This window comes from Python bivittatus, unplaced genomic scaffold (assembly GCF_059951505.1).
Source record: "Python bivittatus isolate LINGU-HERP-01145 unplaced genomic scaffold, Pbiv_v1 ctg000530_np1212, whole genome shotgun sequence".
NCBI lineage: Eukaryota > Metazoa > Chordata > Lepidosauria > Squamata > Pythonidae > Python > Python bivittatus.
Window position 1 is genome coordinate 5724184 of NW_028277085.1, and position 16052 is coordinate 5740235.

The 16052-nt window shown below is 40.8% G+C and overlaps 1 protein-coding gene across 1 annotated transcript in view; it reads right to left on the reverse strand.

Moving 5' to 3' along the window:
* The window catches only part of ARIH1 (ariadne RBR E3 ubiquitin protein ligase 1), a 28874-nt gene that overhangs the window by 3947 nt on the left and 8875 nt on the right, over positions 1–16052 (reverse strand). Inside the window, exons 2-11 of the mRNA XM_007432826.4 lie at positions 14449–14516; positions 11431–11575; positions 9035–9127; positions 8207–8262; positions 6202–6268; positions 4732–4838; positions 4399–4441; positions 3519–3590; positions 1855–1985; positions 1481–1538 (exon numbers count right to left, since the gene is read on the reverse strand). Of these exons, the coding sequence (XP_007432888.3) occupies positions 1481–1538; positions 1855–1985; positions 3519–3590; positions 4399–4441; positions 4732–4838; positions 6202–6268; positions 8207–8262; positions 9035–9127; positions 11431–11575; positions 14449–14516 (840 nt within the window). The remainder of the gene's footprint in view (positions 1–1480; positions 1539–1854; positions 1986–3518; positions 3591–4398; positions 4442–4731; positions 4839–6201; positions 6269–8206; positions 8263–9034; positions 9128–11430; positions 11576–14448; positions 14517–16052) is intronic.

Here is a 16052-nt window from a genome sequence, read left to right on the forward strand (position 1 = left end):
CAGCTGGTTGCAATTATTCGGGCCTCACCCTTTGCCTTGCAAGGAGCCTCCTTGACTGACGCTGCTCTGCTCCCCTCTGTGTGCATCTGGATCTGGGGCTTGGGGGTCGTGCCTCGTCATCTGACTGCTCCAGCTGATCAGGAGATGCCTGGGGCTGATCAGACTCAGATTCCACAGGAGCAAAAATCAGATTCAGAGTCAGACTCTGAATCGTGGCTCATGACAGATGTCTTATCCCAGTGTCTGGAACAACGGGCTTCAACTGAACCCTGGCAAGACGTAGCGGCTTTGGGTTTTGGGTTCCTCCAGTTCTAGGACTATGCCATCTTTGGTGCTGGATGAGGTCTCACTACCCCAAACAGACCCTGTGAGCAATCTGGGGGTCTTCCCGGGCTCATGACTCCTGCTCATTGAGGAGGTGCCAGTCGTGGCTAGGAGGGCCTCTGCACAACTTTGCGTTGTGCACCAGTTGCGCCTGTTCCTAGATCAAGAGGCCCTACTCACAGTCACTCATGCTCTGGTCACCTCCCAGTTGGACTATTGTAATGCGCTCTACACGGGGCTGCCCTTAAAGAGTATCCAGAAGCTTCAGCTGGCACAAAATACAGCAGCACAAACAGCTGTGTGTGTTTCCAGTAGAACACATTACACCTCTACTTTGCAGGCTATATCGGTTACCGGTTTGTTTCCAGGTCCAATTCAAAGTGCTGGTGTTGACCCTTAAAGCCCTATGTGGCATGGGACCAGGCTACCCGAGGGACTGCCTCTCCCTGATTATACCTGCCTGTCCCACCAGATCCAGCAGACAGGGTATTTTGGTGGGCCCTAGGCGGCAGGACTTTTCTGCTGCGGCATCCGTGTTGCGGCATATTCTACCCCCTGAGGCGAGGCTGGCTCTATCACTTCTGATCTTCCGCAGGTCCCTCAAAACCTGGTTGTGTCATCAGGCCTGGGGACTCCAGGGGACTGGTGAACTAGTGAGGTGGCTCCATTATTATCAACGTCCCTTCATCTACTTCTTTGTCTTAGCTTTGTTTTCTATAGTGTTTTATGTTCTGAATAATAGTAATGATAATTGTTTTAGGTATTTATTAATTGTTTTAGCTTTGTTGTACGCCGCCCAGAGTCACTTGTTTGGTGAGATGGGTGGCTGTATAAATTGCACAGATAAACAAACAAACCAACAAACCACAAAAAGAGCGACAACATCCTATGGAGGAAAGTCCGTCTAGTGCAAAACATCTCAAGAAGAGCTGCTTCAAGGAAGGAGAGGGTGGAATGCGTTAACGCTCAAATGTCCTCATTTTACAAATCAGCCAGAACTCTGACAACAGGAAGCAATAAATAAATCAGCCACTTGTGTGTATTTAAGGCTGGAAGCTAACACTACTCCACATTCACCATCTGGTCAACAAGAGAGAGGTTAGCAAACAGTCAATTGTTTCCTGATGCAGATGGCTGCCACGAGTTATGGACTCACCTCTTGGGCATCTCTTGCTGCCTTGGCATCATCCTCATTGTAGCGATTGCAGTTGTACCTGAAAGATGTTTATGAACATGTAGATTTCTAAACAGGCCCCTCTCATTTGTTTCTGTCATTCCAAGTTCTGAAACAGCATTCATTCACCGGCATATTACTGTAAACACATAAACTCTTGTGGTATCTTTGCTAGCCTCCAGGGCCTACAACTGACTAGAGGTTCACTGCAGAACTGATCTTCTCACCCTAAGTAATATACAGTTAAAAAAAAAAAGAACTCTTTCATCCATATGCATACTTACAATTATCTTATGAGACTCACTCATAACCATCAAACAGCCCAGAAAGCTCAACAAGCATTTATTTAAACATACCAGGCAGATCCATGCGGCTCCCATGGGCCAAGACACACCCAGCAAAACTCTGCTTTACAATTCTGGTTCCGACAGACCATGTGGTTGCAGCCACCATCTTTTTCTATGGTCACGTGGCATTTGGGGCATTCCTGCAAATGATATGAAGGGTGGTGAGATCAAAACCAGCAGGCCATTATTATTAAAAAAAATTATTATCCCTATTACTATTTTTAAAAAAAAGGGTTAAGGGAGAAGCAGATAGTCACTTGCTAGCGGATGAACTTAAAGAGCTCTTCTGATTACCCATTTAGCTGTCCAAGTGGCTTCCTGCTACTGCCTTAAACAACACAAAAGTTGATCTTGTATCAACAGTGACATCGTACAACAAGAATAATACCAACAGGAATTCCATTACTTCCAGCTCAAGGTCAGCTTTTATAGAAACAAATGTACATGTAGTACATTGTATAGATTACTAGTAGATTAATCTACTATTACTAGATTAATTTTCTTTATTTGTAACTAGGGCTTATAATATTAAATACATTCTGAACTCACTAACAAGCCCTCTGGGAAGGGTGGTGAAGGTACTTAGCATCCATCTATAATGTAAGGAACACATGGGAATGTACAAATTATCACATCACGAACAGAAGGGCAGCCTGCTGGATCAAGGCAAGGACCACCCTAGTCCAGCATTTTGTTTCTCACACTGGTCAGCCAGATGCCGCTATGATGCTCACCAGAAGATGGAAACAAACTCCTCTCCCACCTTTGTTTCCCTACTACTGTATTTGGATTGTAAGCCTGAGTCTACAAAGCTTCCAATCGACCTGTCCTCCATGAATTTATCCAGTTCCCTCTCAAAGCTATCCACGTTAGTGGCCATCACGTCCTGAGGTCATACAGTCCACAGGTGACTTATGTGCTGTGTAAATAATGGTTTGAATCAGTTTCACTAGATGGCCCTTATCCCGGTATTTTGAGAGGGCAAAAAATGTCTCCTGTCTACTTTCTCCATGTCATGCATCTTTTTATACACCTTAACCGTTTCCTCTTCTCAGTCACCAACACTGAAAGGTTGTACAGAGTTTTCTGAAAGCAGTTTGTTTCCTAGAAAGCGAAAAACAGGCCACCAGTTTTGAGGTTGACACCTTTCCAGAAATCTCAGATCAGCAAAACCTGAGGCCAGAAAGGGCTGCCTATGCAATACATCACATTTTGCAATTCCCAGATCTAGAATCACCAGAAAGGGCTCAGAAAATATTTGCCTGAAGCCTGGGAAAGCCATTGTCTATCAATATGGCAATGGATTGATAGTCTGACTGAAGTAGAAGGGACCTTTCTGCACTCCTAGAAACAGAAAATGTGAAAATATTCCTGACCTGCATTGCATCCAATAATTGCAAATCTGTTAGTTCTCCTTGGTTAGACAACAATCCCTGCCTTTGCAGCAATAATAATAATAAAAAAAGAAAACAACAGAGGCAACACATACTGGTATTTTTTTGGCTCTCTAGTTATTGAGCTGGAAAGAGGAAACCAGAGAGCCATTGTTTACATGCAAAAATTATCACTCACTATATGCAAAAGGAGCTGTCAGATTTCACAGAATGTTCTTGTAAGGGAGAAAGGAGGCTCTGCATGTGAGAGTGTCAAGCCAGAGAAACAAACCACCAAACCTTTGTGTTTGCTGCAATCCAATTAGAAGTTTCACTGTCATCATCACACTTCTTAATCCATTTCTTTAGCCACTGTCCAGGAGGGGGGGGTGGGGGGAAAAAAAAGAATTGTTCTGATGGAATCATAGCAGGGTCCCTAAATCAACAGTTAGCATCAGATGTTAAGGAACTGCCTACAGAAATATGGATAAGCCCTTCAAATTCTCTACAATAAGCAGCTTTGTAAAAGTTTTTTTAAAATTTATTTTAAAACATTTAAGGAATAAATGACCATGTAAAAGAAAAAAGAAAGCGAGAAAGGGAAGAAAGGGAAATAAACAGAGAATGTATAATTGTCATAAAAATTAAAATTCATTATTTCACTGATTAAACAATTAGTTGAATACATAAAACTAGACTCGTATCATCCTGAGAAATAATTGTAAAATTCTCTTCAGTCATTTAAGCCATTTCAAGAGCATTTCAGATCCAAAGCATACTTCTCAGGATCAAAAAAACAATGGGAAATAGTCAGAAGTGAATTTTGAACCTTACCATGCTGAGTTGACCACATAACGTTTCTTCAGTTTATATGAAATGCTTTCTAAGCAGAGAACTGTTTGTTTGCTCAAACTGATTTTGAATTATTCATTAGGGGCAAAGGATCTGGGTGGATCATACAAACTAGGACATGGGTGGCAACCTGGAGTCTCCCACACCTTTTGTGCACAGCACTCTGTCTCTTTGCCTATCTGAGTCTTTTTCAAAAGGCATCTTCCTAATTTAACCTAAGGCCTTTTTCATGTATTGTGGCTGTTTTATTTAATCCCTGAAGCTATGTTACTTTTCTACAACACCCCCCCACATGTTATATGCAACCCAGAAAGTTTAAAAAGCTCACCTTGCACTTAACAGGATCATGCCAGTTCTCGCCACAGTTAAAACTGCAACAAACGTTTAAAACATTTTTACACAGTTTTCCAATTAAGCAATACCAAAATAATGGAACTTTAAGGCACAGTGCTTTGCTATATAACCCACAAGCTTAACTTGTGCAGTTGGCAAACGTTCCCCGGCTCCCAAGGAAAAGACATTTAGCAGCCCACGTTCACGTTGAGCTTGTTGCCACAGGAGGGAAAGGCTGACGTCCACATGGTTACCCCACCAAGACAATGTGTCATTTTGAGAGGGCCAAAAGCTAGCCTCAGCGGTCTATCATCTATAACCTGCTTACCAGAACTGACGGCCGCATTTACAGCGAACGGGCTTAGCGTCAGGATACTGTACTTTAACAACATGGTGGCAATCTGGAGCAGGACACCATTTTAACAGTCGATTGCACTGGAGAGAAAGAAACAAATTCACCCATTGTTAACATGGAGAAAGCAGAGAACCAAAGGGGCACAGCCTCACTACTTTCAATGGGGGTTTACTGCAGAGAAGGCATGTACAGGATTGCAGTGAAAGATGGCTTGTAACAGTCCATCTCTTTCCCCTTTCTTCCCAGAAATCTTTCAGCCAAAACTTCATCTCAATAGAGATTACCCTGCTGTTATCATCTGACCTTCTTTTCCTTTCCAAAGACAATTCCACAGCATTAGTTTATACAGTTAGAAGGGAGTCCTAAAATTATTTAATCTAGTTTTCTCCCTTTCAGGTATGTTGGGACCATTACCCCAGAATCTGCAAGAATTCTGGAAGTGTTAGTCTGGGCACATTTGGGGGGCACCTAGTTGAGAAAGACTGGACTGATCATTTAATTTCTCCAGAAGCATTCCAACTTCCACCTGATGTAGTTTGCAAATGAACAAATTATTACTTTACATTTGTTGGAACAAACAGGAAGTTGGAACAAATGCATGCACATAAAAAGAAAAAAAAAAGGAGGGTTAACTACAGTTCCTCCGAAACACTTCCAGCCATACATCTTAATGATTTCTTACTTAAGATTTAAATAAACAAATTCTGAACTCCAAGCAAGCAAGCAGGGTTGGCTGAAGAATTGCTATATCCAGGACTGGCCCATTCCTGTCTGCCTTTTCAGTTCAATGACACCCTGTTGAGGTTGTGGGTTCAGCATCACACAATAGATCAGACATTTCACAAAGCCTGTATTGAAGGCTGTTCAATGTGGGCTGTTGAAATTTGGCAGTAGTTGATTAAGCATCACTGACATTTCACAAGTGCATACTTGCATACACACTTTTTGACAGTAAAGATCTAAAGACTGTATAGTTGCTTGTACATCTTCTAGAGTTTTGAAGCATCCTAGTCTTAACATGTTATTAGCTACCATCTAGATCTAACACTGAATTCAATTCATAAATAGCCATTTCAAGTTATTATGAAGATATAAGATGCTAGTAAATGGTTTCTCTCCAACGGCTGATTGAACCAAGTGGTTAAAATCCTCTACAATCCTAGCTCTCACATGGCCAGGAATTTCAGATTTTGAGCCAAAGCAATATAATAGCTTTGTAAATGCTTTCTCATTAGAGCAGCAGTTTAGCTAAAGACAACTGCACCCGTTACAAGTACTTCAGCATCAAAAGCTGAGTATGGAACCACAAAGTGAGTCTGCAAAACCAACACCTCCCCACTTACTCAAATGCTGTCTCCTGACATACCAAGACCTCCTAAAGCAAATGGAGGAAATTCCCCTACATCGGTCGCATCAGCATGTAATTTTAAACTGAACACTCACCTCTACAAAACTATTAGTTATTAAATGCTGGTACTTTAATTTAACTTTTGAATCTGTGATCAGGCGCCTACAAAGAGAAGAGAAAGATCCATTGAGAAAAACTTGTTAGCTTCATCACTTAAAGTCCAGCCTTTTAACCCATTAATGTACTTTCAAGGAAAACAATATTCTTACTTAGCTGTCCTATTCAGAAGCAGGAAGGAATGTTATGTTTTCCTTATTTTACTCAGCGAGCCCACCACTTCCACAGTGCAAAAGAGTACTTGAAAGTGTTTACTCTGCATTTTGTTTCTACTGTAAGTCAGTAGATGGACAGTCAAACATATCTGTTCAGACATTTGCATCGAGAAAACTGTTCAAGGTGAGGTATCATCATTAGACTGATAATACCCTGCCATTTGCTCTGCAAAATCAGAATAAGATGGAGCTACGGAGGTGCTGATACACTTTTGGGACGCTGGGAGGTTCCTTGACCCAACACCGTCAGCAGAGACTCAAGTACTTTTCATGGCTCAGAGCCTCTAGCAGCTTTTCTTGGTCAGGAAGGCCATCCCATGGTAGAATGTTCATACATAGGACAAGTAGAAAAGATTATGAAGCCTCAGTGGGTAGCAAATTCAACTGCTAGAATCCCGTCCAATTTTCTTAGGTTGAACTAAATTAAACTTACTTGAAATAATTATACTAGCTCCCTACCTGCAACTGAGCTCAGTTCAAGGTGCTGAGATTTTAGAGAGGTTGGGGCCCAAATATTTGAAGGAGTGGCTCTTCCCATACTATCTTGCCTGTGCATTCTTTTTGTTCTACCACAGAAAAAATCAAATTAAATCTTTACAGAAAAGCGGGCCTTTCTGAAGGTGGCACCCTGACTGTAGAACATCCCCTCCCTGAGCGGTGCCAGCAACATACTCATTGAAATGCCAGGCCAAAATGACTTTGTTTGCCAGAGCAGTTTAAACTTACTGGGTTTAATTGAACTATTTCAGACTTACAAAACATGAAACGAATTGCTAAACTTTTTACATGAGTTACACATGGGAACACCAAACTCCCCTGGATTTGCAGCAGTAATATAATCTCCCCCCCCTCAGTTTAATATGCAAACAGTAGAAAAGACTGTTGAAAAAAGATCTCTGCACTCATTTCAGCAGAACTACAATAGCAGCCTCAAAAGGGCCAAATGGATTAATTCAAACCCGACATTTTATTCCTGGAAAGGATTATGCAAGAACCCAACATGTAATGCAAGGCTGTGAGATGCTGAACTTGATTTATTAGATGACCTAATTTGGGCTTCAGAGTCACTTGCTTTGCTTTAAAGCTGTGGAAACAGCAATGAAAAGTTCAGCCACAATTTTTTGTGACTTAAGAGAAACATGTCTTAACAACCTCAACCAAAACCTTTAAAGTTCTAAGCAATGTCCAAGTTTACACCACTGTCCTTCAGCCCTTTGTCCATCCCTCCTTCCCTTTATTTCCTTCCATTCAGCTCCACTCCCATTATGACTCTGTAGCAAGCATATGTCCTGCCATCTTCCTTCCCAAGCTTTAGAAAAGAAGTGCCCAATGCTGCATGTTCTTTCTTGGCCAAAAAGTGGAGCAAGTAAGCCTAGCAACCCCCGACAATACATGCCATTTTTCTTTAAGAATGATCCCTCTTAATATGGTTTCTGTAAAAGGATTCACTGAAAGACCTTGACCAATGAACACAATGTACTGGTAGAAGCAGTTGCATTGCGCATCCTGCCTTCAATATTATCAAGCCCCATTCTCTGAACACCTTCTATTTTGCTTTAAAGCAAGCTAAGAGAGGAAGGGGCAGGCAGCAACAGCCAGGGAAAAGTTCACTGTTCCCGAGAGGCCCACAGGGACAAGTGCCTTTAGACCTACCAATGTGACTGACTTATCCTTCCATACAATGTGGAGCCAATCAACAGGCCTAAATCAACAGCAAAGCTTAAGGAAATGCAAGCATTACTGAAATGGTGTCGACCATAATACTTACATAACTGTATTGTCATCAACCAAGATATCACAGCCGTGAGCCGGGCATGAAATTGTCTGGCAAGGACAGCAAAGGGGCCATGGGAAGAAACAGAAGACAGAGAAGAACACATCTGATTAGCTTAAGTGTTGGTGTCTCTAAAAAAATCTACAGAGAAGCACTTCAGCAATTCCAGACCACTGCAAGTGGTGCCTATTTATTTTATTCGCATCCCTCTTTTTCATCAGGAGTTCAAGGTGGCTTACATAGGAATCACCGTTCATTTAATGCCCCACAACAGCCAGCTGTGAGGTGGGGTGGGTTGAAAGAGAGTGAGTTGTCAGAAGTCACCCAGGGAGCTTCAAGGGCTGAGTCCCGGGTCTCCCCAAACATAGTCCAAACTGAAAGGGCAAGGCAGGCCCATTGCCAAATTGCAAAAACCCTTTTCGCAAGAAATTAGTTCAAACTGCTAACAATAGCTCTGGCATACTACCAAGCAGTAAGAGGGAAGAAAGGGAGTGAAGGGAGAAAGAAGGCCCTGCCACAAAATTCTCCCAGGTTCAGATATAATATCCTTCCTCCTTCCTAGCTTCCAAGGGGGTAGGAAGGCTGAGATGTACTTGGGTTCCATGCTTCCACCCTCCCCACAGGTCTTGAAAGGAGCGGGCCAAGACATGTCAACAAGATCCCACCCAACTTTTCTCAGTAGCAAGCTTCTCAGTTTCTACTGCTTGTACTTCTGAAAAGTGCAAACAGTGCAAATTCTCAGCTTCTTCCCAATTTTGGGGGCTCAGCATAGGAACAACGAGAATATTATTTCAATATAAATACAAGAGGGAAGAATTTTACCTGTCCCATGCCCTCCTCCATTATTTTGGTAGTTAAATATTCACTCCAGCACTGCATGCAAAACTTATGTCCACACTCCAAGCCAGTGAAATACTGTAAAGACAAATAATTATTAGCTTCACTCATCTTCACAGCTCTGAAACTTGATTGTGCCATCTTTCGCAGGTGCAGAAGACCATAGCATGTCTGAACCCACAGAATGTGTATTTAGGGACCTCTACCGAAAGTATAGATTTCTCCCACCACCCAAGGTTCTGCCACCAACATTCATCCCAGCAGCCGCTGACCAAAGTCCCAGGAAATGTACTCAAACTTACTGACACCACTGTCCCAATCTTGCTACCACACTTCCTGAGGTTTACATGCTAAAGCAATGTAATGAAAATGGCAAAATGAGCAAGCTGGTATATTCACCAAAATCTCCCATCAGTGGAACATGTTCAGAACTGGCGACACTGCTGGATACCACTAGCTGTTGGAGCCATAGGCCCTGCTTTGCCCTAGCATACCAAGCACCAACTTCATCCCCATTTACAGCCACTTGTCAAGCCTACTGGGCAATCAAGCACTGACTTCCAATACTCTGAGGATACAGGATACAGAGGAACCTTGATCTGATCCAGAAAGGCCACTTTCAATATTTTTGTGATCAAAACATGTAACTATGGGAGACACTGATTCCGAATCTTTACAGTTCTCCCCCTTTGTAGTACCAGCATTGTATTTTCCAATTCTGCTGCTCTACAAGGTGTATCCTGATTTTGATCATCATGAATTTCTACCATCCTATGTGAGCAGATCTACTTGTCTCGAAAGCCCTGTATGTAGAGCATATTCAATGGTTTCTAAGAAGCAGGTCACAAGACAGTCATAATAAGCAGAGACAGGAGAGGGAAATGAAATTAGGAGATACGTAATGAGGTGGAAAAAACAGAATCACTGGTATCTAATTCTAATGTCTCCTCTACTGAAGAAGAGGTCCAATATCTCAATTAACTGATAGCTTCTCGCTGCTTTTCTCATCTTTCTTCCTCAAGATTTTGGATATATTTGATAATAAAAACTGCTAGCGAGTTTTTATTACCCACTATTAATAACAACAACCACTATCGAAGTTAACTTTCAGCTAAAGAAATGAAACAGCATAATTCACTCTCCTACTGAGATTAATGAAATTTAGATTGCAGCCACATACGCATTTACTTGCAAGTAATCCTCTCTCCCATCTCTGAGAACTATAACAATTCCATTATTTGAATGTCTAGCTTTCCTTGGCTTATGAAAACACTTACTTGAATTTTATTCTATGCTAAGTGCAAAAACCTGGAAAAATAGACTTGGGATGTCTGAAATTTCAGAACAGACCAGAATCCTCAAAATTACAAGAACTGTGAGACACGCAAAGCCTTCCCCCCAATACTGCTTTTAGTATTTTTAATAAAATTTGCAATTAATCTATGTCATGGGAAAAACACCCTGAAAGGTGCCAATTATCCCTCCTCCCTTTCTGCAAACATGGAGAAACGCTTCAAAAGGCCTGTACATTGCTCTCTTTTTATTTTAATTGTGACAGAGTGACCTTCTGCCTTTTCTCCAGGAACACATTATGGCTCGGGCAGAGGAAGAGGGTGACTGGCCCAACATCATCCAAAGAATTTTTATGGCCGAAAATGGATTTGAAGCTGGGACTCACCAGTTCTATCCAACAACACAATAATTACAGTTCACTGAGTATAGAAGAGGCTTCAGAGTACAGGTAAAGAAAGGGAGGTGATCAGACGTAAGTTCTAACTCCTGAAAAGGAGCCATAAGTATCTAGACAAAGAAATAATATTTTGCCTTTCTCCAGGCCATGAATGCTTCCCTTGGCCCTCAAGAGCTCACAGGAACAAGAGAACTGCACAATAGCCCAAAGTTTCAGTTGGACCCAAAACTGCAGCTGAATTTCAGTGAGCAACATACAGCTCTGGGTCCAAAAGCTCACCCACCACTGCTCTGTGGACTGAATTAAGTGGATAAGCTTATGGAAGGAGAGCTAGTAGACAGTGCATTCTTCTTAAGGTTAGATTAAAATGGCAAATCAAATCTCATGTACGGATAGATATTTATTTGGCACTTGGAGTATTTGTGCCATTTTAGGTCTTACCATTTATCTATTTACACCTGCAGATTACACAAATAGTTAAAGAATAAAGATAATTTCAGACCAATCTACAGCCTAGGTCTTACACCGAGGATTATAGAAACTTTCCTGAATGCTTTTCAAAGTCATCTAAAACCAAAACTCCCAACTTTTAGAATATTAGATTTGGCACAGGATTGAAAAATCCAAGCTTAAAATCAGCATACAAAATATATATTCAAGTTACAGATTGCACAATTCTGAAGGCACTCACCGAATTAGGATAGTTGAGATAGCAGATCTGACACGGCATGTCCTGAGCAGATGATCTTGTGTTCATTTGACGTGTTCGAGACTTTTTACTAGGATTAATGACATGACATTCTGCAAACAGCTTCTCCAGGTTGCCATCAAAATACCTACACAAGCAAAATGAAGCCTAATGAATAAAAAGCCTCTGGAAAATCCACCTGTTTTTTACCTGAGAATCATTCCAGTAAACGTGCAGGAGCTCTGGGGACTGTATATAAAGATGAAGGGTCTACTTCCTAATTAATCTCTTAGCTAAAACAAGCAGATTATCTTGGTTCTATAAATCTACAAAACTATTGCACATAGTTATGTTTAAAAACAAAACAAAACGTACCAGCAGTGATATACTATGAAAAGTAGTGGGCCACCCTGCTTCAGAAATCCCCTGCTTCAAAAGGTCAATTCAGGGTACAAATGCACTATCTATCTATCTCTCAACTGAGAGTTCACTAACATATTAAAAAAATTAATTATACAACTTTTTCTCTTTATCAAGTTTTCTGCTTATCAAGGAAGCCACCATGCCGATAGAATATGGTGAAACAAACTGGCTCCAGGTTGGCAAAGGAGTGGGACAAGCCTATATACTCTCTCTTTATTTATTCACCCTTCATGCTGAATATACACTGAGGGATGCTAGATTAGAAGAGGATGAACATGGTTTTAATCAATATTAAATATTGAGTTGCAAACCTCAATAACCTGCTCTATGCCGATGACATTATTCTGACAGCTGAAAATGCAAATGATCAGGAAGGACTAGCAATGAAAGTCAAAGAGCACAGTGAAAAAATGGGACTACGATTCCATATAAAGAAAACCAAATAAATGACAACAGGTATAGTAATCAGCCTTAGAAATGACAATAAAAACACTGCAATGGTGGATAGCTTCTGCCTTTTAGGATTGACTATCAACAGTACAGGAAAAATCAGCAGTGAAGAAATACACCACAGACTAACAATAGCCATGAAGGCCTTGGAAAAGCCATTCAGATGCCCTGGTAGACCTATACCTACAAAGATCAGAATTGTGAAGGCAATTATTTTCCAACTGACGCACTATGGAAGTGAAAGTTGGGGTCTGAAGAAGCAGTATAGAAAGAGTATTGATGCTTTCAACCTTTGAGAATACCATGGATAAGTAAGGAAAAAAAAATAGATCAGAGAACAAATTACTCCAGAATTCTCACTAGTACAAATGACCAGGCTCAAATTATGATATTTTAAACACATTATGTGAAGACCCAGCTCTCTTGAGAAGTCCATAATACTCAAAAATATGGAAGGAAAGTGAAGAACAGGACAATCAGCAGCAATAATAGATGGACTTGACTACAATGGCAGTGGGTACTTTGTTGGGAGACCTAAAGGGCCAAGCTAGGGATAGATCATCCTGGAGAAAGTCTATCTATTCGTTACTAAGAGTCGACATCAATTCAATGACCTATAAACAATCAATAAACACATTAAAAAAATTCAATTATACAACCGCAGCCCCATGTTCTAAAGCTTTCAGAATAACACTACATTCAGTAATTAGACATGAAATTAAGGCTGTTAAAGACAACGCAAGTTTTCCTTCTCTCCACAGAAATGCCTATTAGTTCAGCAATGCAAGTTATGTCAAAGCAATTTGAAAAATGTCAAATTGACACATTCTCTTAAACCGTCTGTGCTGTCCCTCGTGATGAATAAATATTTTCTAGCCACTCGCTAGTTATTTGAAAATTGTGAATCAAAAACCGAAAGTGAAAACCATTGCTTGAGCAGATTAATACTTGTATATAACCTTTCCAACATGCAAAGTTTTCAAAATGCCTGTAAAGCCCTACTATTTCAAGAGATGCTGAACAGGCCATCCTATCAGTTCTGGGTGCAACTCCAAGATTTCTAGGGAAGGCTGAGAAAGATGCCAGTTTGATTAGTTGCATGCCAGTGTCTAGATAAAGCCAGTGAATTAACTATAATGATAAGAAGGGCTCCTGACTAAGCTGCTGGTTAAGCATTTAAGTTATAAAGCCATTTTAGGAGCTGTTCCAAGTTTGGATTTATATATCACATTAACCCAAGGTGCATTTTACCAGTCTGTTAACTAAGCAACGTCTTGGTTCACCCAACATATGAAGCCGAAGCCACATTATAACCTAACTTAATTTTTATTAAGCTAGTTCCAACACCACGGCAGCTTCCTACAACCCTGCTTATGCCTCTATACCAGCTGATTCTGTCACCTTAGTAAAAAAGCTATTTATCTCATGATACAGTTATCTCAACTTTATTCCACAACGAATTCCAAAAGTCTTTGGTAATGATGGCATCACACGCTTTTTAAGCATGTTGTGAGAAATATGGAGTATACCACCCAGGCCAAATTTATGAATTGTTTTCTTCCTGTAAGGAATTTTGCAAAAGCTAAGGCCATGCCATTTTTCCAGTAACTAGCCCAAGTGGGGAAACTTTGTTTTCTCCTCCTCTCCTCCCAAGAGAACTCAATGGGTCTCTTTGATTTCTAAGTAGCCTCAAATGCCAAGCTATGATGGGCCTGGCTTACAAACATGGCCCATTTTCTACTCATATTTGTTTAAAGAAAATAGGAATCACAATAGCTATTTCTTGCTATTCTAACTATCCAGAAGGAATACCGAGCAGTCATTGAACTGTTATTTTGCTTGTCTGTCTTTAGCTATATTATTAGTGTGCATTGCCTTGTTGCTGCAGGATGAAGAAGCAATTTTAGGAATACATTTCTAACCAATATTGCATAATTTCTATTTATTATGGAAGTTTCTTGACTCATGATGGCTGCATTGCTGCTGAGGATAAATAGATGGTGAACCCTCCCTGTGGAAGCAAGTAAATACACCCCATGCATATAAGCTCTTGAGAACAAGAGGACAGCTTCTCCTATCCAACTCTTGCCTTCTTTGCTCACCCAGAACATCCAGTCAATATACACACAAAGAAACCATTTCCCTTACCTCTCCATCAGCTTTTCTTTATCCCAGTTGAAATGACTAAGGAGTATCCTGGTGATGGTTGCCGGATTCTAGAAGAGGGGGAAAAGTCATTATAAGTAGTATGAGCAGCAGACCCACCCTTCCTCCCAAAACTTCAACCCCTCTCCCAATTATATCTTCTCAAAAACTGTGATGATTATTTCAAAGGCAATTCAAGTTTAAACCAGTTGCACAGTCAGTACTGGTCAATTTTGAGTAAAACCTAAAATTGTGGAACTTGAAATTTTCTGATGACACTTCTCTTCTCACTGGCAAATATGCCCAAGGTAGTTCCCCAGTCCTCTAAAGCACACTAGAGAGAGTATGGGGCCTGCAAAGGAATGGGGAATCACCCCACCCCCTGAATATACTAGGTCCAGAGCTGCTCGGCTTTCATTCATTTTCTATTTTAATACATTCATACATGCAATGTTAAGACCAGACTCCAATAGGCTAACTCAAATATAGAGTCACACTAACCTTAAAAAAATCCAGATTTTAACGTTATTCTGAATGTTGAATGTTATTTACACATTCCACAGATCCCAATGAAACTAAAAAGAATTATTAGTGCAGATTTCCACTAAGACATATACCTATAATCCTGCTGGCTATTAAATGTTGGTTTAATGTTTCATTGTGCTTCTGGGCTTACTGTTGCATAAGAAAAGGATCCCTTTTCAGGTACATGAAATGGCTAAGCCCAGTTGGCAAATACTGGGAACATGCACATCTCATAATAAACAAAGTATCTGAGAAGTTAGGCTTAGTGCACGCACAGCAAACTCATGCATGCAGCAAAGTAGCTCCCACTTCGTTCCTCCTGCAAGAGGGAGCTGCAAAACTAACCACAGAGACACCTTCTCTACTTTACCTTGACATATGAACCCTGCTTTGTCTCTCCCAAACAAGCCAGGAATCAGAAACCAAGGCCAACCATAGCTGCTGGTTCTGGCTTGTGAGAAGAATAAACCAGAGCTCTGGGTCTGCATGCAAGGGGCTTCCATGTTTCTCTTTAGTTGTACCTACTGGCTGAAGAAACCCAACAGATCAAAGAAGGGTGCACCAGAACACTAGACGTCTTGGAAATTCCATCCTATCATGATCTGTGAAGCAACCACAGTATTTGGGGGGACATGCAGAGGGCTGAAAAATAAGCAGTATACCTTCTGTCTTCATGATTTTGGGCTTTATTTCATATTAAATGTTTACATTTTGAGTATTTGATAAAGCAGACGACTATCACATTCAACCTAGTAATCTTTTTCAGGTGCTACAGCACTTTGGGGAGTTGCTGTCACTGAATTCCAGATAATGTAAAAGAAACTGGAATGGAATATACCAGAGAACTACAGAATGTTCTATTCCCCATCCAAGCTACACCATTCCTACAAAACATAGAATACCATAACCTATATACTAGCTGGTCAACTAACTATGTTTACTGCAACCAGATCTGTCAAGTGGGCAATCCAGCTTAGGACAGTACTCTATCCTTTCTCCTTCCCACACCAGCCAACTAACACAATCTTGTTTCTTTCCCTACCCCTTTTTCATTTCTTAAAAATATACCGATGAGTAACTTT